The sequence below is a fragment of the Peromyscus leucopus genome, chromosome 9, assembly GCF_004664715.2.
Source record: "Peromyscus leucopus breed LL Stock chromosome 9, UCI_PerLeu_2.1, whole genome shotgun sequence".
In the NCBI taxonomy this organism is placed as follows: Eukaryota; Metazoa; Chordata; class Mammalia; order Rodentia; family Cricetidae; genus Peromyscus; species Peromyscus leucopus.
The window spans coordinates 66,853,569-66,880,536 of NC_051070.1; the positions used below are offsets into that span (position 1 = coordinate 66,853,569).

A 26,968-nucleotide genomic window follows, 5' to 3' on the forward strand; every position below is an offset into this window, starting at 1 on the left:
GGAGTTATGGATGGTTGTGAGCTACCATGTGGGTGCTAGGAACCAAACCCAGATCCTTCTGCAAAAGCAGTAAGTGCTTTTAACTGCTGAGCCATCTCTTCAGTCTCTAAATTATGTTTTTAACATTTCTATTTTCTATTACAAGAATTCAAGGCCTTCAAAACTTTTGCTCTAAACCAACACTTTCCTATCAATTAGCTAACAGTAACTTGTTTGATGTTCTCCTATGCTGTGTTAATGTAATAATAATGGCCAGTTGTCCATTGCGGTGGTTTCTTTGTTGACTCTAAGCCTTGCATCTTCCTCATGCAGTATGCCTTGAAAGTTTGTAGTCTGTTAACAATAGTTTAAAAAAAAATTATATCCTGGCACATGTTAGTCAAGTGCACTTCTAATATTTAAATCATGAAGTCTCATGAAGTTTTCCGGGCTAGCCTCTGTAGACCACTTAGGTCTTAAGGTTTTGATCAAGCCCCAGCCACATCAAGCCTTAATTTTCAACTTAGTTAGACTGACTGTCTACAAGAGAAGTGAAACACATTCATGATGTTTCCAGAAATGAGTAGGACATGAGGATTCTGGCCTAATAGATGGATTAATTCTTCAACAACTCTGAAGGCCAAGTTCTCTCCTTTTTGGTATGATGTATGTCCAGAATATTTTAGATATCCCATGCTTTTTCATCTCATCTCTAATAGAATGACATACAGTTCTCTTTTTTTTTTTCCTAAGTGCTCAGATAATGAGCACTGACACTGGGAGTTTGTTAAGTTGTTTTAGGCACTGATAAAATTTCAAGGCTGCACAAACTGAATGATTTAAAACTAGGTACTGAAAATTATTAGTAAGTTTGTCAATGCCCTTGAGAATACCAGACACTCCTATCAGCTCTAAAAACTTCATATATTTTCCTGTAAAACACTTTCCAGATTCCTCATTGTCCTGATCTACATAACTTCCTTCAAGTTCAACTTTTTCAACATATCAAATGTGCAAGCAACTAGCACTAGCTGAAGTTTAACGTTCCACTAAATCTGATTGTCATGCTATAAGCAAAAAGCTTCACAACAATGCTCGGCATTACACCTTTGTAAATAGGTCATAATCTCACAAATCCACATGTTGCTTTCTTTGTTATGTCAGTTCTTGGAGCGGCCTCCTGAACTGACAAGGAAACTCTTCCTTTCTTTCTCTAGTTGTTAGTATTTGTTTACTTTTGAAACAGGGTTTCCCTCTGTAGTTCTGGCTGTACATCAGGCTGGCCTCAAACTCACAGACATCTATCACCATCCACAACTGACTTGCTAATTTTAAATTCACACCAACCATACTCAAACTTAACCTGAATGGCTTAACTAATACAGGACAAGAGGTAACACTTTAGCACCACACCTGTGGGTTCTTATAAGCAGCAAACTCAACAATAAAAATGCAAAAAATAAAGAGTATAATGCGCCAAAAAAAAAAAAAGAACAGACATTTCCAATTTCCAGAATGAACATGGAAACAGTAAAAATCATAGTACTGTTTACATTTACAAGAAATATGTACCTCAGGTGACCTGAATCACTCTATATGTTAAAGATGCCAGATAAGTAGGTTTAGTTAAGTTTGGGGAAGTAGGTAAATTTACAAAAACATAATAATGAAGACTGGCAATGATGTAAAAACTTTGTGTGAGCCTGTAATCCCAGCACTCGGGAGGCAGAGGCAGGTGGATCTCTGTGAGTTCAAGGCCAGCCTGGTCTACAGAGCTTGTCCAGGACAGGCTCCAAAGCTATAGAGAAACCCTGGGGGGGAGAGAGGGAGAGGGACAACTTTCTGTGAGAAAAACTTCTGGAAGAAAAGTGTGCTAGGATCCAAACCCAAGGCTTCGCATGTGCTAGCAAAGCAGCCCTTCCAATGAGCTCTTTCCCAAACGCTTCGGTCAATTTTCTTTTTAATTAATAAATCAACATTCCTACTAGACAAAGAAGAAAAAAACTGTCAGGCAGTACATGAGGCCACTTCCAAACTTGAAGTGACACAACCTCTGGAAAGGTATGTATTTAAAAAAAAAAAAATTTATAAAAGTGACTGGCTCACTTGATACACATAATCTATATGGTCATGAAGGGTGGCACTAGGAGAAGCTTATTCCAGATTCAGTGGATTTCAGGCTACAAACTAATCAGAAATACAGACTCTAGAACAAGAAGGGAACTTGGGTCTAATCTGTTCGTAAAGGCAAATCAATTTATACTTCAACCTCTTCAACTACATAGTGAAGAAAACACTTGGCAGGAGTATCTACCATATGCTAGGCACTATGTTAGGTTTGGGAAGTACCGTGATAGCCCTCTATGCCAGCTAGTTTTATGTCAACCTGACACAGGCTACAGTCATCTGAAGGAGGGAACCTCAACTAAGAAAACGTCTCCATAAGATCAGGCTATGAGCAAGCCTGAAGAGCATTTTCTTAAACAGTGATTGATGTGGAAGGGCCCAGTCCACTGTAGGTCGAACCACCCCAAGGCTGGCGGTCCTGGGTTCTATAAGAAAGCAGGCTGAGCCAAGTGGTAGCACACACCTTTAATCTCAGCACTTGGGAGGCAGAGGCAGGCAGATCTCTATGAGTTCAAAGCCAGCCTGGTCTCCAGAGTGAGTTCCAGAACAGCCAATGCTACACAGAGAAATCCTGTCTTGAAAAAAAAAGAAAAGAAAAAAAAAAAAGGTAGGCTGAACAAACCATGAGGAGCAAGCCAGCAAGCAATACCCCGCAATGGGCTCTGCAGCAGCTTCTGCCTCCAGGCTCCTGCCCTGTTTTGTTTGAGTTCCTATGCTCACTGATTTTGAGGATGAACTGTGAATGAAATAAACTCTTTCCTCCTAAAGTTGCTTTTGGTCATGTGGTATTTCATCATGGTATTTCAGCAATAGTAACCCTATCAAGGAAACCCTTCCAACTTACAACAGAGAAATCCAAAATCACAAATATCCTATGATTACTTCATGCTATACCTCTCCCTATTCTGTAAACATGATACCATGTCAATTAACTATGCCATAATGAAAGCCTACAACTCCCAACTTTTTAGAATGTTTGTCCGCTAATCAACAGGTATGATCTATAACTATTTATGCTGATACTAAAGGACTCAAACTAATAAAAATTACGAAGACTACAGTACTCCCAGTATGAAAATCTAAAAAAATAATAAGTGTTAAAAAAATTTTTACAAAACCATTAGTCATCCTGTTGGGAACATACTCTATACTAAAAACATATTCTATGCTAAAATCTACATAAAGCAACAAATTTTTCATCCTCCACACAACAGGAGTTGGGTTTTTTTATTACTGTTTCACAAATGAGAACAGTAAGGATTTAGTTACATAATCTGGCAAGGGATTAAACAGTTAAGAGTTCTGCAGTTAGATGGCAAACATTTTCATCTTATGTCAAAGCTTGTGTTCTAACTACTATATACACTGTCTATATAACATTGGAACTAAAAAACTACCATGTGTTTCATACCCAGTATGTGAAAAGCCAGGTGAGGCACACACTTAAAATCTCAAGAGGTGCTAGGCGGTGGTAACGCACGCCTTTAATCTCAGTACTTGGGAGGCAGAGGCAGGTGGATCTCTGTGAGTTCAATGCCAGCCTGGTCTACAAAGTGAGTTCCAGGACAGGCTCCAAAAGCTACACAAAGAAACCCTGATTTTTTTTTTGTTTTTTTTTTTTTGGGGGGGGGGCGCACGCGCGCGGCGGCGACGGACGGACTTAAGAGGTTAAAGCAGGAAGATGAGAGCAAGTTCCAGGCCAGCCAAGGGCTACATAATGACATCTCACCTCAAAACAAAACAAACTTGAGAAGGGTATCATATTTAATTTTATTTTATAAGTAAGAAACTAAAAGACAGTGAAATACTTGCTTAAAATAATCCAGCTAAGGACCAGGTGTGGTGGCATATGCTTTTAATCTCAGCAATCAGAAGGCTAAGAATGGCAGATCTCTGTAAGTTTGAGGCCAGCCTGGTCTACATGTCAAGTCCTAAGCCAGCCAGCACCGCAGAGTATGATTCTGTCTCCAAAAACAAAAAACAAAACAAAACAAAAAAAACTCAAAAAACAAAACCAGCTACGCTCATCTTTGGCTATGGACTATGGATACAGGGCTAAAAGCTCAAAATGCAAAGAAAATAGATTTGTAAGACACAGGCCTTAATAGTCATTATGGCATCCTAAACCAAGGATATAAAGAGTGTATGTCACTTGGTTATTATCATCACTGCTTTTATATTAAAACTACGTAATGATATTCTAATGGACAATTTCTGAGTTGGAGCCTAGAGATCACACGGTTCTGAAAACCTGCTTTGTGATCTTTGTTCGAGCTAGAAACTAGTAACTACAAATCATCATTATCATCATTATCATCATCATCTTCATCTTGACCACGATTACGGCTAGTCCAGAGGCTTTTTATGATGCCAAAGAACAACTCCTTGAAGCACAGAGCTTTATTTGAACAAGACTGCTAGGAACTCCAGAGGCAACTTGAAGGCAGTCAATGCCTCACTGTTCAAGGTATGGCAAAAAATTACTTGTGCTCTCTAGTAATCATTACATGTAAATGGCCACTATCAACTTATAAAATTCTTAAAATGACGCCGGGCAGTGGTGGCGCATGCCTTTAATCCCAGCACTCTGGAGGCAGAGGCAGGCAGATCTCTGTGAGTTTGAGGCCAGCCTGGTCTACCAAGTGAGTTCCAGGAAAGGCACAAAGCTACACAAAGAAACCCTGTCTCGGGGGGAAAAAAAAAAAATCTTAAAATGATAATTAAGGATTTGCTGCATTATACCAAAAGAAAAAAAGACTAAGCCAAAAAAGATCAGAGCATATTATGTACATATTTTTCCGGTTTAAAAGACTCACAGATCCAGACATCTACTAAGAGATCTTTAAATCACTGCTTTTAGCTTCACTCCCTTATTATTCTCTCAGAGATCCTTATCAGATTGGACCCCAATGTGTTGCTCTGCCAAACGCTCATATACTTTGTCCTCTCTTCCTCCTGACAACGTTCGACTGACTGTTTACCATTGGTCCATCACTCTCTCCAAGGACAGAGAGAACAATCATCTCAAAGCTACCTCTATGCCAATTCAAATACCATGTATTATCTTCCCCACCTGGGTAGGGGCTATCAACAACTCACTTTTTATGTTCCTTATGTGTTTCTAGTACTAGTAAGTAAGTACTTACTAGTAAGTAAGCTGAATGTTTCCACTGTTTCAACAAAATAAAAACGTTTATGATGATCACATTATATTAAGCTAATTATTTTTCACTCAAACCACATCACAGCACTAAACTGAGAAAATACTCACTGTCATTTTGGTTCGGGACGTCTGACAGCCCTGATCTAAAAAACATAAACATTTAAAATAAGACAAATACACTTTCTTGACGTTTTCTAAATCCCTGTTTATCACTGAATTTTACCAATTTTGAAAAACAATTTTAAAAAAGAATCCCAAATTTAAAGATAGCATAAAAATATGGAGGTAAATGAGTACTTAACTGATTTTCCCCTTTGTCCCCTCTGTATACACAAGAGTGCTTTGGGGGAAACATTATATTCTAAGAATTACTGCTGAAATAAAATAAAAAGCCACAACTTCTAAAGTTTTGTTGTTCCTTCCAGGCCACAACTAGTACATAATCTGCTAAGAATGCTTCTTATTTGAAGTTAGATATCACAGGATAGATTATTTTTAAAACTATTCTTTTAATTGCTTAATTTCTCTCTAATTTAGTTCAGTGATGGCCAGTATTTTTCAGCAAATAGGTTTTGAAAGGGGAATAAAATAAGCAATGTATCTATAAAACATCATCATACTGAAGGCTTGGACCTAGAGAAAGTACGAGGTTTATTTCAATTGACTTTTTCACCCATAAACCACGAGAGACCTGACCTTTTTCAGGAAAGGCTTACTAGAGTTATATATAACCTATTGTCCTCCTCTACCATTGAGCCATACCCCATTCTAAACAGCTATCTTCAAATCAACTGTACATTATCAATGTTTGGGATTCATAACTAGGAAGATAAAGAATGTAAAGAGATTAAGTGGCCACATTACATACCATAATGGAGGTTTTCAGGTCCTTTTTGGGTCGTCATATTGGGCTCATTTTGCTGACAGTAGAAACGTAGTAAACAGTGTTGGTCACAAAAATGTTTCATCTCCCCACGCCACTGAACTCGCTCTTTAAGAGTGCCTTGAGATTTACAGCAATCACACCTTGCAGCCTTAATACGAAAGGAAAGTGCTTAGACATTTCAAATGAGATTTAACATATCATACACATTAGCTGACAAAAGTGATGAGAAAATACTGAAATGTTATCTAAGAAGAAATAAAATTTTAAGCCACACACGAAGACTAAATAAATGTGTAATACAGACTGACAAACTCCAATCCCATATTACCAAAGTCATAAAGAAACAACAATGGCTGGAGAGATGGCTAGTAGTTTTCTGTATCTGCTGTCCAATTGTTAGGACTGGAGTTCTGATTCTAGCACCTGTAAAACCAACTAAGCATACTATATAAACACCCATAAATATACCTGAGGGATCTCATGCCCCTTATGGTATCCATGTGCAGGCATGGGCACCTATCTACACACACATGAATCATTTAAAAAGTAATTAAATCAACATGATTAGACAAAATTGATAGAATTTACTAGAAAATAATTTTGAAACTGAGCACGATGGTGTATACTTATTACTCCAACAGTCAGCAAGAAAAGGCAGGAAGCTGGCAAGTTTGAGTCCACCTTGAGCTACACAGCAAATGTAGGCTACAAAGTAAGATCCAGACTCAAATAAAAATAAACAAAACAGCCAGGTGGTGGTGGCACACGCCTTTAATCCTAGCACTCAGGAGACAGAGGCAGGTGGAGAGTTCGAGGCCAGACAGTTCTACAGAGCGAGATCCAGGACAGGCACCAAATCTACACAGAGAAACCCTGTCTCGAAAAACCAATAAATGAATGAATGAATGAATGAATGAATGATTAAATGACTAAATAATTGAATAACTGAATAATTAAATTATAATTTATTTATTTATTAATAAATTAATTAATTAAATGAATAAGCAAAACAAAACTTACACCAAATAGCATTAGTACAAGACAATTTTTGAGGGCCATAATCTTAACAAGTAGAAGTCTCTAGCAATTATATTATCTTGAACAGTTCCTACAATAAGCAGATTTCCATGCTTAAGTATAGAAGACTGGACTGTTTTAATTAAAGGAAGAAAATGAGTCCACTGAGTACACTGCAGGGCCACACACTGGGCAATAACAGGAACTTCCTGTAGGAAGACCAAAGTAACTCTGAAGCAATGTCGTATGATGGAAAACTCAGAAATAATAGCTTCAATTATTTTAGTTTTCTGACAGTTTAATATAAAATTTAAAAAGTTAATTTTCTGACAAGAACTTGAGACTGCATTTTAAAAGAGCCAATATTTACTTAAAAGAAAGGAAAAAAAAATTTTGCAGTGGTGGCACACACCTTTAACCCCGGCACTTGGGAGGTAGAGCCAGGCAACTCTCTGTGAGTTCAAGGCCAGCCTGGTCTACAAAGTGAGTTCGAGACCAGGCTCCAAAGCTACACAGAGATACCCTGTCTCAAAAAAAAAAATAATAATAATTAATTAATTAAACTTAAAAATAAATAAATAATTTATCAAAATATCCCATTAGAAACCAGGTGGTGGTGACACATGCCTTTAATTCCTGCACTCTGGAGGCAGGTACAGATGGATATCTGAGTTTGAGGCCAGCCTAGTCTACAGAAGTTCCATGACAACCAGAGCTACACAGAAAAATCCTGTCTCAGGGAAAAAATAAAAATAAATAAATAAATAAATAAACAAACAAACAAACAATCAGATCTATAGCTAGGAAAGATCAACAGATCTACAACTAGATCAAAGCAATCCAAAGTTTCCTATTAAAAGCAAAAAAAAAAAAAACCAAAAAACCCACCACCCTAAAATTCATACAATTACACTTTAAAGCAGTAGCTCAATACAGGGCAGATTTCCACTTTGAAGATATACTATTTCACCTAAATCTTGCCCATCTTTTAAAGACATTTTGATCAGTGAGTGAAACAAACGATATAATTAATTCCAAATAGAATAAGAAAGTTTCTAATCTAAAAATAAATTACTATAATTTTAAAAAACTGTCAGCTTAACAGCTTAAACATTCTGATAATACTAATAAGTACTACTTTACAGTTCATAATAATTGTAGCTGTGGCTTTTTCATTACTTTAATCCATGGTTTTATATTGTAGATGTGATTATATCTCAACGTAGATCTCAAATGAACTTCTATTAATAAATACTTTAAGGGTGTATCTCAGAAGAGCACATTTTAGCTTAAAAGGGGAGAAAAAAGCAAACTCCTAGTTGAGAGATACTAATAAAGGATCATATTGGTACACAGGTCTTAAAGAATTAACAAAGATGGACCATAACACACTGTCTCTTTACTCCATTTCAGCTCTCTTGCTGAATAAACATTAAACAAATGAAGCTTCATGGTGTATTATCATAAGCAATAACTGATGCTAATAAGCCTTGTCTAAAAACTTATGAATCAAATTGTATACTGATAGTATCATGTAGTAATCTCAGTCACAGGAGCATTTAGTGTTTAACCTAGATCGTTATGATGGTTAATCTCAGCTGTCAACTGTATTTCAAGTGGGAAGACAGCACCCTAGATAAAAGGAAAGCAAAGAAAGATGCTTTGCTTTTGTCCATTTGCCTCGGCTCTCACTAGCATGTTCATCTACCTACTGCTGCTAATACTCTTTTACTGACATCAAAACCTAGATTTTAGGGGCTTCCAACAAGGACTCCCAGCAGCTCTGAAAGTACCAGCCTTGAATACCAAATCACAACTGCTAAAGCACCCAACCTCGAGGCCTGAACTGTTACCAGGCCTCTCCTGTGAGAGACAGCCACTGTTGGTAATAAAGAATACCCTTTTAATATACACATTCTATTAGGTCTGTTCCTCTAGAGAATTCTTAATACAGTTATACTTGACTCAATAATGGAAAAGTTCCTATATACAACTCTTACCAACTAAAGACTACTTAAAACCAAAGTGTTTCAGGTTCTTCTTGTTTCTGTCCATTTACAATCAAATCATAAGGAAAGAAATAAGCTTATCAACACTTACAAATGAGTCAGAGCACAAGAAAAAAGCAAGTAAGGCTGCAGCCTGACTACCCCCTTACTGAGAACCTGAGATGAAAGCCTAACACTGACCTGCTACCTCAGTTCTTACAACAGCTCTGCAAAATGAACGCTGAAAACCAACACTCAAAAATTAAAGATCCGACTGACTAACATCAAATATTAAAAATGAAGCTACAGGATTCCAACAGAAAAGCCAAGTCAAAACTTGTACTTTATCATGACCTCATGATAGATTGACAAAGGAAACACAAAATGAGTTGCTATAAATATAAATAACTAGAAAATAAAAGCCCTAATAAAAGTAAAACACACAAAAGGAGTTCTCAATTTAACATCTAAGCCAAAATTCAGTTTGTGTAAAATTTATCAAATTACCATAGCATAGTACTCTATTGGCTTTCTGAAAAGGTAGGTATCAGGATGCTCAACCTTGCCTCAAAAACCCAATCAGGGACTAAAGAGATGGCTCAGTAGTAAAGAACACTGACTGTTCTTCCAGAGGTCATGAGTTCAATTCCCAGCCCCCACATGGCAGCTAACAGCTGTCTGTAACTACATGATCTGACACCCTCACACAAACATGCATACAGGCAGAACACCAATGCACATAAAATAAAAATAAATAAATTATTTTTTTTAAAAAACCCAATCAATCATCTTGCTTCCACATCCCAAGTGCTAGAATTACAGGCATATGCCACCATACCCAACAGTATTTTTATTTAAACTAGTAATTCAAATGAACATAACTAAGTATATCCTATCCCAAAAAAATCTAAATAATAAAGTTAAGTCTTCATTCTAAAATCATATATATTTAGTTTTCCTACATCCAATTCCTTTCTTCCAAAAAATTGAAAACAGTTTGTCCAAAGAAAACCAGGGCAGGATTAACATCAATTACACATTAAAAAAAAAAATCTAGCCGGGCGGTGGTGGCGCACGCCTTTAGTCTCAGCACTCGGGAGGCAGAGCCAGGCGGATCTCTGTGAGTTCCAGGCCAGCCTGGGCTACCAAATGAGTTCCAGGAAAAGGCGCAAAGCTACACAGAGAAACCCTGTCTCGAAAAAACAAAACAAAACAAAAAAATCTACTTTTTTTCCAACTAAAAGGGTGGGAACTTAAAACTAACAATTCTAAGCTTAATGCCATAACAAAATTATGAAGGCTGAAAACTTTTGTTTATTTTATGTATTTAAGATTTTTAGTGGCAGGTATGTCTATGAACCATGTGCATGCATGCCTGGTGTCCATGAAAGTCAGAAGAGAGACCCCTAGAACTGGAGTTACAGATGGTTGTGAGCCTTAACATGGGTGCTAGGAACTGAACCTGGATTCTCTGCAAAAAAAGTAGTGCTCTTAACCACTGAACCATCTTTCCAACCCGTAAAGACAGGCTCTTCTTGTGTAAGCACAGGCTGGCATCTAACTGCCCATCCAGATGGCTCTGACAGCTTAAATTACAAGTATGTACCCCTACACCCACATAAAACAAATTTTATTTAATTTTTTTTTTGTTGTCTATCAACACTTTTCTCTATTCTAACTCAAAAGAATTTGAAGATAATCTACTGTAAAGATCAGAAAATACAGATTATTCACAATGTCTTAAGAAAAAGCCTATGTAGTAGTTGACTGAGAATGCCTGCAATAGGTTTCCACATCAGAATGCTTGATCCCGAGTTGGTAGCAGAGCTGTACGTGGCCTTGCTTGAAGAAGTCAGTCAGTGTGGATAGGCTTTCAAGAGGTAAACCTCTCCGGTCACTTCTAGTTAGCTCTCTGCTATGTGCTTATAGTTCACAATGTGCTTCTACCCAGACATTATGGACTCTAACCCTCTGGAACCATACACCAAAGTACTTTTCTTCAGGTCACCTTGGCCATGGTGTTTTTAATCACAATAACAGAAATGTAATTAATACAGCATACCAGTAGAAAATTTCAAAGCATAATATTAAATGTTTCAATTAAATTTATCTTGTGGTACTTAGCATCAAACTCAGAGCCTTTCACTTACTAAAATAAGCACTGAATTATACAGCTAAATCTCATTATTAAATTTAAATACTAAAATATAAAATTATTTTAATTCTATGTAGTCTCTCAATGTTGTTATGTATATTACACAAAGGTTTATGGGTTTTAAATAAAAATTACTATATTGGTGCAAAGGAAACAGCAATTTGGGGCTGTGACTCTTAAACACACATTATATGTAACTTGGAAAAAACACATCTTTACCCATAAAAAAGGGACCATTACAAGTATCATCTTGGGGAGAGGGAGGAAAAAGAAATGTTTGTTAATTCCAGAGACATCTATCTATGCTTTTGGATTTGCCAAACTCTTACAAAGTACTTTCTGCATCCTTCTGGTTATAGAAGCACTTTCCCTTCAAAAAGTTGTCAAGTTGGGGGGCAGGAGGGGGGGAGAGCAAGGGAATCCGTGGCTGATATGTAAAACTAAATTAAATTATAAAATTAAAAATTTTTAAAAAGTTGTCACAATACTTGAGAAAGCAGTACCTCATTGCAAGAGGTTGGGACTGTAACCTGCCTCATCTTTTGAAGCATTAGTTGTGCAACATGTGGTGGGTGTCGTGAAAAAGAACGGGGTCCTTCTGTTGACCAGTGACAGCTACAGAAGTTGGCAGGTTTCAGTGTAATCGCATGGGTTTTCTGAGCCCATTTCTTCAGGATTCAGAACATTGCAGTCAATCAGGAAAGGCAGCAGACAACCCAACAGTGACAGTGACCACGGCTATTTTTCAGTGAATGTTTAGTCTTGGGAAGTGCTTTAGAGCTGATTCCCAGCACAGTACTGAGCTGCCAACTGCCAGTTGTATACAACCCGCGTTTTTAAGATTTTAATTTATATATTTATGTATGTATGTCTCTCTGTGTGTATATGCCACCAGTATGCAGCTGCCCACAGAGAGGCCCAAAGGTGTCAGATTCCTGGAGACATTTCCTACAGATATTTATGAGGAGCCACGTTAGTGTTAGAAAATGAACTCAGGTCCTCTGGAAGAACAGCAAGTACTCTTAACCATGAAGCCATCTCTCTAGCCACTACAATCCACTTTTGTCAAATGTCAAAATCTGATCAACAAATAGTTTGTTGATGGGCAGTGGTGGCGCACATCTTTAATCTCAGCACTCGGGAGGCAGAGGCAGGTAGCTCTCTGTGAGTGAGGCCAGGACAATCAGAGCTACATAGAGATACCCTGTCTCAATAAAATACAATTTCAGCTATGAGGCGGCCACTTTTCCCACTACCCCCTTTCCAACTCGCCTCAAATGCCTAGCGAGCCCTGACTATTCATGTAGTTGTAAGAGAATCAGCTTCACTGACTGTTTTCCAATAGTCACTGTCAACTTCCAGTGGCCGATTACTCTTTATCTTCAAGGCTCAAGTCTCCTTGGCGAAAGTCCTGGAACCATCACAATGTACTATATACTTTGCTAGAAGTTCCTGGACCAAACACATTGTGGATGTTTTTTCAAGTTACCTCTGTGCTTTATGACTGACTCACTTTGAACTTGAATAAGAAAACCACCCAAATCTGCTTTCTGTCTAACATACCTTTCATAGAGAAAAATAAGTAACAAGTTAACAAGTCACTAACAAAACAAAAAGAGAAAGTAAAAAATGAGCACTAAAATGAAATGTATAACCACATTTATTATATAAGAACATATTTCACGGGCTGGAGAGATGGCTCAGAGGTTAAGAGCACTGGCTGCTCTACCAGAGGTCCTGAGTTCAATTCCCAGCGACCACATGGTGGCTCTCAACCATCTGTAATGAGATCTGGTGCCCTCTTCTAGCCTGCAGGGATACAAGCAGGCAGAACACTGTATACATGATAAATAAATAAATCTTTTAAAAAAATTTCACTATAGAAAGACAAACTTCAACAATGTAAAAACCGACATTACTTCTGCACCAACCTAATATAAAATACAGAGATCTTATACGTTCTGAAATGTACTGCTTCTTTGAAATGTACTGCTTCACTGAATTGTCATCACTGAGCACTACAAAAATGAACATTATTAGCATATACAATTAGCATGTATGAGGCCCTACATTCAATCCCCAGCACTATCAAACAAAAGTAACAAAATAGAACATAAGACAACAATGTGGTCTTCTACAAAACAGCACATCTTTACCTGCCAAGGAACAAAGAAACTATACAATTTCTCTATTTTCATTATAGATAATATAAAGAAAATATGAAGAGTAAAAGAATGAGATAGGAAGGAGCACACAAAAGAAAGAAATAATAGACACAGAGAGAATAGCTAGCCCATGAAATAAAGTTAGTTTATTCTATAAACAAAACCCAAAATCTCTAAACTAAGTTTAAAAAAACTATTTCAGGGGGGCTGGAGAGATAGCTCAGAGGTTAAGAGCACTGGCTGCTCTTCCAAAGGTCCTGAGTTCAATTACCAGCAACCACATGGTGGCTCACAACCATCTGTAATGAGATCTGGCGCCCTCTTCTGGCCTGCAGCCATATATGCAGGCAAAACACTGTATACATAATAAATAAATCTTTAAAAAAAAAAAAAAGATTTTAAAAAAAAACTATTTCAGGTTCATAATTAGGTAGAAACTTGAATAGTAAAATAATTATAAAGAAATTATTATCACATCATAGCAACTTCTGTCTCAATCAGTGAATGATAAAAAGGAAAATGGTACTTTTAAATACGTAGTCACCAAATACCTTTACTGTTTTGATTACTCAAAACATAATTTCAATACTAAAACCTCTTATTCCTAGCACCATTAAAAAATAAAAACAAAATCTATACTAAGCATGGAACACAGTATTGATATGTGAAGCTACGAGTTTGATCGCTCGAAGGGTAAACAAACAATAAAACCTAAACTGAAGGTAACAGTGCACTTGTGTGTATTAAACAAAAATTAAGCACTAGTAAGATCAAAATAACAATTGGGGGAAATTTTTTAAATACACTCCTTTAAAATATGAAAATGTGAGAAGAGTGTTAAAATGTGTGTCCACTGTGTAGTTCTAAACTTTGGACTTTAAAACTTCAACAGTAACAGTAAAACTTCAAAGCAACAGTAAAATAATGAATTATCTTTCTAAAGTATACCAAAACCATTTTATGAAGGTACACCACTGAAAATACATGAAATTTCAATTATTTTACCTCTGGCCAGGAAAGAATTCTTCCTTTAGTTAGTATGATGATTTGCAGATACATCATTAACACTAATCATCTTCATAAAGTGAATAAAGTAAGTCAGATTCTTCAAACTTGTTTATCTCACAATTTAGGAGTTATGGTATCTATCTTCACATGTTTTAAAACTGTATCCATAATGAAGTACCCCTAAGGTACTTTTTCCATGTTATTAACATAGAAATAAGTAATTTTTTCTTATGTAATATCTAAATTTTCCTTGGGTAACATGATGATACTACACACTCCAACTTTATCTTTATTTTCTCATCTAAAAAAAAGTCACCAGGAATAGTGATGCAATCCTTTAATCCCAGCAATCAGGAAACAAAGATCTGTAATATCAAAGTCAGCCAATGCTACACAGTGAAACCCTGTCTCAAAAACAAGTAGTTAATAGGCTAAAGATTATTAATATGCTGACATTTAAAAGTCTTTTATAAGATACAACAAAGTTGTTCCACACCTCTATTCCACCAAGAGACATTTACATATGAACCCACACACACATAAAAGCAAAGACTTACAAAACACTAGATAAATATTTAAAGCTACTATTGTTGCTCAATACTGACAATTGAGTCAGTATTAAAATAAAATTAAGAGAAATATCCATTTTATGTAGCTACACTATTGAAAATACATGAATAGCCTAATAATTGGTAATGCCTAAATTCCAAAGAAAATAATAATTCTACTTCAACTTATAAAAAAACAAGTAGAAAAAACAAAAACAATCTTAATGAACAGCTGAATCAGGGCTAGGCATAAAGTATGCAAATTTAAAAAACAAAAGTTTCTGTCACAATAATAGCTACCAAGAATTTTAAAACACTACCCAAAGTAGTTGCTGCAATCAGAGTACGTATGTAGTTACTTGCCTTGTAGTACCACTCCTGAAATTTTTTACAGCAGTCTTCACTGCAGAAGTCTCTGAGAACTCCATCAAGCTCTTTAGTTGCTCCCTTCTTACACAGCTGAGAACAATAGTTGCACGTAACACATCTTAATCCTAATCGTCTTGCAAAATCTTGTTTGTATAATAACTTGCAGCCTGAAAAATGTTACCATTTTTTTAAGAACACATAAAAAGACAAATTTTAAACTGAAACAGATCTTAGAAGACTAGTTAATGATTAGTTTCAGAAAATGCTCAATATACTCACATTAAAAAGTCCTCTCTCCCTTCTGATTAAAAACTTACATATGGGCCAGGCAGCATCGCACACCTTTAATCCCAGCACTCGGGAGGCAGAACCAGCCAGATCTCTATGAGTTTGAGGCCAGCCGGGTCTCCAGAGTGAGATCCAGGACAGGCACCAAAACTACACGGAGAAAAACCCTGTCTTGGAAAAAAACAAAAACCTACATGTGTATGTTCAGGCACACACATGTGGAGGCCAAAACTTGACGCCAGTTGTCTTCCTCAATTTGCTCTCCACCTTATTCTTTAACACAGAGTCTCTCATTGAACCTAAAGTTAGACTGGCTAGCCAGCAAGCCACAAAATGTATCCTCCTGTCTCAGCCTCAGCAGTGCTGGAATTACAGACTGCTGTGCCTGATTTTTACATGGATGATAGGGATCCAACTCAGGTATCCATGCTTCATGTCTGCGCAGCAAGCACCTTACTAACGGGACATTTTCCCCAGGCCCTATGAAATGCTAACTCTTCTATGATAGCACCAACCTCTAAAAATTTGAACAGAACATGGATTTATTATATTAGAAAACGTATCTACCACAAGGGTTCAAACAATACTTTAAAGACAATAAAATCTGGTGATGCTTCAGAACTATTTTCTTTGCTCTATTTAAATCAAATCACAAGGAAATAGCGAGTGCATTAGAAAAATGAACACAAACTGCTAAGAAGTTCCAACTAAATTTACAGACAGTCTTTTTTTTTTTCCAACACAGGGTTTCACTGTGTAGCCTTAGCTGTCCTTGAACACACTCTGTTTATCAGGCTGGCCTCGAACTCAGAGATCCACCTGCCTTTACCTCCCAAGTACTGGAATTAAAGTGCACCACCACTGCCCAGCAGACATTCTTTAGAAGGCATTATACTCAAGTTTTCTAGATCCTTCCTAATAGCCTATTTTCATATAAGAATTGTTCAAGGAAATAGAACAGATTTCCTTACTTGTCTAGGGAAAATACTATCTACTCCTTTAATGAAATACACCTCTCCTTATCTACTGCATAAATATGCTATGTATTTTCACATATCTGATTTATTACCTATACTACCTCTGAAGTTAAATAGGCCTCTATGTTGTTACTCATGCTATTTCATGTAAATAGAATAATCTACTAGTATCTACAGAAGCCCTGCCCTATCTACCCCTTAATAAGAAGCTCAAATTATAATTCTACCATATACAATGTTCTCATCAATCTAAATATTTTAAAGTCTTGTCCTATCTATGTATCTTCTCCTTTTAGGAGCTGGGTCTCATCATTCTCCTGAGCTACAGCCACGAATGGCTCTGAACTTTCAATGCTCCTTCCTTAAATTCCCGAGCGTTAAGACTGTAGGCAACTGCTACCATACCTAACTGTACAGTTTTTAAAAATATTAAGTTTTGCAAATTACTGTGTGCCATCCTATAATTTATTATTGTGAACTATATATTATTATTAAAGTTACATTTATTTTTATAGGTAAATGTGTTTGTGGCCTCATCATGTTACAGCATACACATACACATGGCAGTCAGGATACCTTGAAAGAGTCAGTTCTTTCTGTCCATTATGTGGGGACTGGGAATCAAACTGAGGCCCCCAGGCCTGGCACTATTTTAAAATATATTGTAATATATATCTTTTTAGTTTTTGTTGTGGTTGTTCTTACTGGGTGTGTTTTGGTTTTTTGAAAAGGTTTCTATGTAGCCTTGGCTGTCTTGGAACTCAATATGTAGATCAGGCTGTCCTGGAGCTCATATAGGTATCCATCTATCTGCCTTTGCCTCTTATTGTTGGGATTAAAGGTATATGCCACCACATCTGGCCTTTTTTAATTTAACTAGATTTGACTGGGGATAAGAGTAAGTATTTTGTTATTTATAAGTTCCAGGAGAAAACTAGGTTGAATAACAGAGGGTTAAAAAAAATGTCATTTAATAAAAATAATAATGTAAATGTAAGTAAAAATGTAAAAAAATTCATATCCATAACACTTTATTACCCATCTGGAACCTTAAGTCTATCCCCATGAAAATTATGTTTCTAAGTATCAATTAACTATTTGATGCATTCTTTATTTACTATAGCCCATTTTAGATTTACCAAAATCTAATTGCTACACATACATTAATTATCAATTATTATGTTCAGACTTAGGAATGAATTAGACTTTTTGCACAAAAATGCAAGTGACAGATTCAATCAACTCGGTATCATCTCAGAATGTGTCACTGTCACTATAACTTCGCCCTTAGATAATAATAGTAATAAAGCATCATGATTCTAGGTGAGATGTAGCAATTACAACTTAGGAGAAATGCCTTGCTTTGTTAATACCTTCTAACATATATGTTCTATTGCGTGTGAGAAGTATGTATGGAGATAACAGTTGAACAAACTGATACATCTGAATTTGTCATTGACACTGGCATTTAGGATTACTCAACTTTCTTCTTGCCCCCAATTTGCTATAGGAATCCACAGAAAAAGTAGAAGAGACAAAAAATCCTCAGTGGAAAATAATAGGTCAGTGGCGCAAGCAAGAGAAAGAAGAGATGATGAAAGCCAGCTTAGAACAAAACTGTGACAACTGGGATACTGCTAACAAGCACCTAAACCCATAGCTACAATCCCGTTTCTATCTATAGTAGTGAGTTCAGAACTAGAGTATAACCTGATTTATGCTGAGATCAGCGAAACTGTAAATAAGGAGAAAGGATGTTTGTAAACTTTTTTTAATTTATTTATTTATTATGTATACAGTGTTCTGTCTGCATGTATGCCTGCTGGCCAGAAGAGGGTGCTAGATCTCATTACAGATGGCTGTGAGCTACCATGTGGTTGCTGGGAATTGAACTCAGGACCTTTGGAAGAGCAGCCATCTCTCCAGCCCGTTTGTAAACGTTTTAACAGAACAGAATGTGCCCCAGACACCCATACCCTAAATGTACCCTCTCTAGTTGTCACTGCATGCAATTCCCCCCACCTATCCATCAGTGACCCTTATCTAAAATGCTTGGGGTCAGAGGAATTTCAGATTTGGGTGAGTTATGAGGTGTTTATTTATTTATTTTGAAAAGAAGCACTTTATTGACTGAGCTTCCTAACCTAAAAATCCTAAACCTGAAACTTCTAAAGTATCATGGGTTTCAGATTTTGAGATCAGTGATGATCAATATGTCTACTAAAAACATCTGTAGCAAGCTGGTAGAGAAAAAGCAGCTAACATAAACCATTCTTTGCTCTTGAAAATCAGCTTTCAGGCCACAACATACAAGTTTAGAGATGACATGGTGTAACAATGCTTTCTTTCCTTTTATCCCCAAATTTCTAAAGATGAAAATTGGAGACCCAGAAATCTAAAAACATATGTAAAACAACAAAACGATTCAACAGAAAAGTAAACTTAAGTTTTATTCAGCCTTATTAAAATAGTGCAACTATTCTAGACATCTGTAATTACATAATAATTTTGGCAAAAGGGCATTAATTATATATAGTAAACATTATGAACAATGGACACTGTGTACACACTTGCCTTCACTACAGAAAGGTCTCTTGACGCCAGAGAAATTTACTGTTTCATGAAGCGTCTTCTCCTCTTGGCAGTATTCGCAATATGTAACTATGCAATGCAACTTCTTATAGTCATCTGAGCAAGTTTTGCTGCAGAACTGATGAACTTTGTTCTAAATGCACAATGGGAACCTTGGTAAGTATGAGAACCATCTCAAGACCAAGTTTAAGAAACAAACAAGCCACTTTTACAGTAAGTTAAATCATTTAATGCTATGATCCTTGGAGACACATTTCCTATAGGCCACAGACATCTAAGCTAACCAATTCACTAAATATAAACATAGCTCCACTAAATTCAGCATCATTAACTACCCTAAAAGTATTCTATGACTAGGTGAACAATCACTAACATGAAGTATCAGTCTGGAAATGCTAACTGAATTGAAGAACAAAAAAGATTAATGAAAAAATACAATGTAAGCTACAGAAATACAAGATACAACATTTTTAGTCAATGCAAGATACTCTTTGTTAAAAACAGACAGGTAGATTCAAACACTTTCCTGACACACTTTAATAAAAACATTTATTCTGTCAAAGTTTTCAATTAGTGCTATTCTACAGCACTGATGCAAACCTTGAGACTAAGTTAGTTTCCTTAAATGAAAAATGGTTAATTACTATTTGTCCTGGCTTCAAAGTCACAGCTGACAGGCCTACTTTTTAAAGAAAGAGCCAGGATTTAAGAAATAAAATTTGAAAAAAAGTAACTTTTCTCCCAAATTATGGCAGCTACAGATGAAGTCAAAATCATCCACTTAATACATATTAGAGATATCTGAAGACTGAAGTAAGGAAATAAAGCAATGCAGCAAACAACTATAGCAGTCGTGAATGGGAAACTGCCGCATTATGAATAAAAAAGTCAAGGAGAAAAAAATGGCTAAGAAGGACACACAGACACACACAGTCGCACAGAAACATACAAAGACACACACATGAAAAAGAAAAAGAAAAAATTCATAGCTGCTAATGATGGACTGAAAAAAGGCTTTAAACTCATAGTCTCCTGAGGGAGATGCTCACTCAATAGGACAGTATCTCTTAATGGCATCTAACACTGAAGTTATCAATACCATATCACTATAAAATCTGGGTAGCAATGATTTTCATCTGAAATTATTGAATTTAAGTTTATTATAAGACATATAGGGGTTGGGGATTTAGCAAGCGCTAGAGCAAGCGCTAGGCCCTAAATTCAATCCACAGCTCTGGAAAAAATAATAATAATAATAATAGTAAGACATTTATTTCCTATATGATACTATTTGAGGGCTTGCCCATGACTTTCTTTCCTCACTCCCTGGTCACTCCTTATTTTTCTCATGTCGGGCATTCAGTATTATTTTTGCTACTAGTTAAGTAGTTATTAGTCTAAAACTCAGGACAGGATGCCATCAAGAGTCTCCAAAGAATGACTGATTTAACTACACTGGAGACAGCACCAAACAAAACAATAAACTACAGAATTTTATAGGAACTAAAATAATCAACTTTCTCAGATTTCCAAATAGTTTAGAAATCATGAAGTATAATTCTAGGTATCACTTCTCACCTGAGTGTTACATTTTAAGTGATGTATGAACAATCACAAAAAGTGGTCAGATTTTTAGTTCGATATCTTATATAACTTTTAAGTATTTACTTCAGGTTATACCTCGGACCACTCAATACACCCAAAAAAAGCTTAAAGAATAGACAAAACTAAACACTGTTCAGCACGGCAATGAGCAGCCTGGATCAATCTATCCATTACTCTCCTCTCATGGAAATAAACTCACTGTTGAGAAGTGCCAACAGCAAAAGAAAGAATATGACAAAGTAAGCAAGTACACTAAAATAGGTTAAGAGTGCTAAGAAGAAAATCAACTACATTCACAGGCCTCTACTCTCTTACTAAAATATAAGATGTTAAATGACAGTACAGTGTGTGACTTACATATTCTAATTCTACAAATATTGAGCAGTACGGTATTTATAGTTCACAGATGATGATAATGAGGAGAAACAGTAAAATAGTCAACAGACACTCTGTGTGTATAAAGTGACTTTTTATATTCTGTTACAAGCACATTAATTATGCATGTGACTTCATTAAATTGCTTCACCTGAAATCTATCCTGTTGATTTCATTTCCACATGAGTAGACAAACCAACAACACAAAATATGAAACTTATATCCACTAAGAAAGGTTTCCAAATAGAAATGCCAGTTATTTTATTACATTCTCATCTTAGCATTAGATAACACATATAAGGAAACAAGACTTGCCTCCCATTCCAAGATTTCTGGTTTTGAACAAAAGGAATTTTTACAGTAGTTGCATTTCAACTGAATATCACTGGGTGCTACAAATTGGCCATTTGGAGATGACTGCATGCTTAGAGCCTAAAATAAAGAACAAAATACACTTAGTCTGACATGTATTTTTACAACTTCTACCTGCAAGTACTATCAAATGTCTACTAGATGCAGAATACAATAGTTTATTTGCTAATTGTTTTTTTAGTAGGTGAAACAATCATTCTTAATTTTCCCTTTAAAATACACTGTGTCAAAGGGCTGGGATGTAGCTCAGTGGAAGGATGCTTGAGTAGTAAGTTAAAGGCCCTAGCTTCAATGCCCAGTACTGCAAAAAAAAATTTTTTTAAAGTACACTGTAAGCTTTATAAATTGAAATGTTTACCAATAATTACCTAAAATAAAATATGAAAAGGAAAAACTACAGCTTAATTACTTCAGCTGAAGAAAATGCTTAACAGTAAGGTTAGCTGTCCAAGTTCTGAACTACAAAATACAAGCAGTGAAGAGGGATAAGAAGGGAGGGCGGTTAGTAGGGTAAAGACATGAAGGAGACAGATAACCCTGCATTGATCAAATACTGAGTTATGAATGACTTGCCCCACAACATTACTCCCATAATTCTCACTCCAAGTCCTTAATCAAGGAAAACAGCATGTATTACTTTTTAAAAAGGTAACTAAGCCAAGCGGTGATGGCACACACCTTTAATCCCAGCACTTGAGAGGCAGATGGATCTCTGTGAGTTCGAGGCCAGCCTGGTCTACAGTGCCAGTGCCATGATAGGCTCCAAAAGCTACACAGAGAAATCCTGTCTCAAAAAAACCAAAAGAGAAAAAGAAAAAGAAAGAAACAATAGAGGGAGAAACAATCATTTTTAAATACCATATTGTACAATACAATTAAAATTTGTGAAAGGAAGAAAGAAGCAAAAAAGACATTTACTATCTGATGACTAAAATGTCACATGCCTTTTGTATTACCTCATCCAGTTTCATCTAGTCAAGCCTAAGAGGCCTTTGAGCCACAAACTTGCAAGAGCCATATTGGATTTTCTAAGTTCCAAAACTATGAGAAATAGCAAATTTTGCTTATAAGCTATTTTTTATAATAGCTTAAAGAGACAAAAGAGTAGTATTCTATTATCTTGCTTTTTTTAAAGATTTGTTTATTTTTATGTGCATTGGTGTTCTGCCTGCATGTATGTCTGTGTGAGAGTACCAGATCCCCTGGAACTGAAGGTACAGACAACTGTGAGCAGTCATGTGGGTGCTGGGAATTGAACCATGTCTCCTGGAAGAGCACCCTGTGCTCTTAATTGCTGATCTCTCCAGCCCTCTTATCTTGCTTTTAAAAGTAAAATATCCTAATACAGACATAAAGTTCAAGATATACGATGTGCCTGAGAGATTAAAATATTGCCTCTTTATCAACTTTGTCTTATTTGTATATAGACTATATAAGGATGGATATTTACATCTTTATCTGTACATTACTCAAAGTTGTTTCTTAAAAATATTTAATGTACATATACACAGCCTCATCAAACCATAGACAAGAGAAGTTTCAAGTAAATGGAAAAAGTAATTAAGCTGATCATAACGACTCAAGCCTGCAATCCTAGCACTTAGAAGTTTGAGAAAGGCATTATGACTTCCAGTTTGAGGCCAGCCTGAGCTAGAACATTGAACACTTTCAAAAGCAGGGTGGAGAATGAAGTAGTGAAGACATTATCTGTATCAGTCCAGTATACCTAACATCAGAGGAAATACAGGTGGTTTTAATATCTGACAAGCAGCAGGCCATCATCACTATCCTTCTCTTCACAAATTAATTATTCCTTTATTTCTAGTTTAAGAAAAACCAACAAAATAGAAACATTATGTACCACTTTGAGAACTTTATCTATCAATGGCCATGACTTCAACTTACAACAGTTTAGTCTTGAACAAATTTATTATCTAACTTCAATGAGGATTTAACTCAAGAAAACAATATTCATTCACATGACTGAGTTTAAAAATCTCAATTTAAGGCCAGGCGGTGGTGGCGCACGCCTTTAATCCCAGCACTCGGGAGGCAGAGCCAGGCGGATCTCTGTGGGTTCGAGGCCAGCCTGGGCTACCAAGTGAGTTCCAGGAAAGGCGCAAAGCTACACAGAGAAACCCTGTCTCGGGAAAAAAAAAAAAAAAAAAAAAAATCTCAATTTAAATGGCAGTAACTGTTGTAATAACTACTGTTATGTTACATAGCATATGTAAAAGACTACAGTTGCAGTTTAAATAAATTAACATACAGCACAGTACCTAAAATAAAGTAGAACTGTTGGATGAAGTAACTCATGAATCATAGCTTTATGCACTGGCTTGAACCTTTGAGCAATACCTGAAATTCTCACATACAATACGTAAACCTACTAGTACTACCTAATACTTGAGTCCCTCGAAACTACTCCTTCAGAATGGTCAACCAAGTTAAGTCTCAACACTTCCTAAACATCTGAGATTATTCATACTCCAAGTTTGAAGGACTATGTCAGACAATTCTTACCATTTACCAAATCAGAAATGTCTCCCTGAAATGGACCTCATATTACTATAAAAGATCTAAATCCCCCTTTTTACAACGTTCCTTTCTAATTTGGAAAACATATATGCTTAATATTTCCAGGCTAAAGAAACCTATATATTTCATTCATTTATCACAGAACACTGCTACTCAAACTACCTAACAGGAAAAGCACTATATATCCAACACTGAACTAAACCACACTAAAATTCATTTTCCTTCAAGATCTGTATCACATCAAATCTGTACAGAAGTTCAACCAGGCCTTCTGTGATTCATGATATAGTTTCCACCCTCCAATCAGGCCTTAAACAAATTAAGTAAAAAGTAGCAGAAAAGATAAAGCATATTACACTAATTGTTTTCTATTTGTGTTTTATGGGGGTGGGGGAAAATAAATAACAAACCTGAAATTTAGCCACACAACTGGAATTGCAAAAGTTATATAGTTTTCCATCAGGCATTGTGGCTTGGTATTGAGGTAAAGAGTTTCGCTTACAAAAATGGCAAATAATTCCCAAACCTAGAAGAAAAAAGATGCATACCTGATTTCTTTATAAAGAAAAAGAAGGGTTTCTAAAAATGTTAACTGATTGTTTAAAGGGGTCTCTCTATATATAAATTATTCTCATATTATTTGCACCTTACGTTTTTCAAAATTATTTGCATCTTCAAAATTACTGCCAGGGTTTAATAAGTGGCTCAGCAATTAAGAGTTTTTGCAAAGGACCCAAGTTCAGTTCCCAGCACCCACAAAGCAACTAACCACCTTTAACACCAGTTCCAGATGACCCTTCACCCTCTTCAGACCTCTGTGGGCACTGCATGCACACAAGTGCACATAGACCACACCGGCAAAAAAACCCGTAAACATAAAATGAGAATAAATATTCAATAAAAAAAACATACTGCCATTAAAAAAACTATTAACTAATCTAAAGTGTACACAGATACATACATAAAAATATTTTAGAAAATTATGGGTGTAGTTAACAGTTTTAGCTAAAAATTTCAGATACAAATAAAACCTCACTAACTTTTAAAAATTAAAAAGTATGGGAATCATCAAAATAATTTTTTTAAAGATTTATTTATTTATTATGTATACAGTATTCTGTCTGCATGTGTCCCTGCAGGCCAGAAGAGGGCACCAGATCTCAATACAGATGGTTGTGAGCCACCATGTGGTTGCTGGGAGTTGAACTTAGGACCCCTGGAAGAGGAGTCAGTGCTCTTAACCTCTGAGTCCTCTCTCCAGGCCCCCATCAAAATAATTTTATACTTGCAATAAAGAAGTTCGTATGAGAAAACCAAACACTGTTAAAACGGTGTAAAATTAAAATGTTACCTTTAATAAACAATTATGTCATTAAACTTTCCAAAGACCTGAAACTTACTTTGTGATTTTGCATATTTTGTCTTGTGACTATTCATGCAGGCAGTTGAACAATATGGCTCCATATATCCATTAGGACCTATGCACTGAGTCATATCAAAAAACCTGCACTGTGTTCGGCAACCAGTACAAGTTGTCAGTTTTCCATATTTCTAAAATTTGAACATAAAAAGATAATTTAAAAAAAAAATTCAACTAGAACTAATTTCATCATAGCATTTTTTTTAAAAGCAAAAGACAGAGCTCTCTATGGAGCCCAGGCAGGCTTCAAAACTTATGATCTTCTTTTCTTAGCCCCTTAAGATCTAGGATTATAGACACATGCCATCATACCTGGTTCAAAGCATCTGCTGTCTTTTCAAAGTGATTCTATTACACTCTTTCTAGATGCAAACTAAATGTGCCATCAACTAAACTAGGTTCTAGCAAACCAATCATCACCATTTAACTCTCCTTCAAAAAACAATGATTTCGTCTATATTTAGTTGAAAATCTAGGAAAGACATAGTACCTTTTCTGTGTGTGTACAATGGTTTTGGTACTATGTTCAAGACTGCATCTCTAAGAAACAAGAAGAAAGCAAGTTCTATGTATGGCTATTAAATCTCACAGCCTGGAGGTGGATTGGAAACCAGAAGTTTTACTGAGTTGAGGAAACAGATGACGTTCTGGACAACTACAATTTAGAAAACAAAATACTGAAGGGAGCTACACAAAACAGAACTATGGCTACTTAACTACAGGTATTTCAGAAGAGGGCTCGGGCTAAGAACTAACATGTGCGAGTGTAAGAAGTAGAGATATGGAAGGAGCTGGCAGTAACCCTGCATAGCTCAATCTCAGCATGAAGGAAGTTGAGGCAGGAGGCTAAGCTACATAATGTGACCCTGTCTCAAAAAGATACAGCAGCAACAATACCAACAAAAAAAAAAAAAAAACACTGCAAAATGGAGCATAGGGAGAACACACACACACACACACACACACACACACACACACAGCCTCAGTGGCTAAGAAACATTAAAAGCAGGATGTCAATTGTATCAGAGGGTTGTTAATAATCTGGGTAAACAATATCAAGAAACAGTATCTGAAAAGAATTTTCTAGGAACACAAAGATTTTCTGACAAAAGACAGGTAAAATTTAGTAGAAGTAAAAAATCTATCTCTTGGAGAAATGAAAACATTTGTCATCTGCTATAATTAAGGAGAATAAATTTTAATATACTTATATAATTATGCTAAAATACATTTTAATGCTTCAAATGGATGTGATTTTTCATATACATTTGATACCAGGGACCTACATATTATAAGAAGATAATTAATTTCTACAAGTTGTCCTCTAACCTTCATACACCCACCTTGGCATGCACAAGCCCACATACATATATACACATACAAACAAACATGAAAT

At 36.1% G+C, this 26,968-nt stretch overlaps 1 protein-coding gene across 12 annotated transcripts in view; it reads right to left on the minus strand.

Moving 5' to 3' along the window:
* Zmym2 (zinc finger MYM-type containing 2) overlaps nt 1-26,968 on the minus strand; it is an 85,858-nt gene that overhangs the window by 20,542 nt on the left and 38,348 nt on the right. For 11 of the 12 annotated variants that reach the window (XR_005092176.1, XM_028858140.2, XM_028858137.2 and 8 more), the window contains 7 exons: nt 25,553-25,703; nt 24,563-24,678; nt 21,558-21,674; nt 19,245-19,395; nt 15,400-15,572; nt 6,138-6,303; nt 5,378-5,412 (listed from right to left, as the gene is read on the minus strand). Coding sequence is in view for 11 of the 12 variants with exons in the window: in XM_028858140.2 (XP_028713973.1) it covers nt 5,378-5,412; nt 6,138-6,303; nt 15,400-15,572; nt 19,245-19,395; nt 21,558-21,674; nt 24,563-24,678; nt 25,553-25,703 (909 nt within the window). In the remaining variant the exon portion in view is untranslated. The remainder of the gene's footprint in view (nt 1-5,377; nt 5,413-6,137; nt 6,304-15,399; nt 15,573-19,244; nt 19,396-21,557; nt 21,675-24,562; nt 24,679-25,552; nt 25,704-26,968) is intronic. The other variant, XM_028858146.2, reaches the window with a different exon arrangement.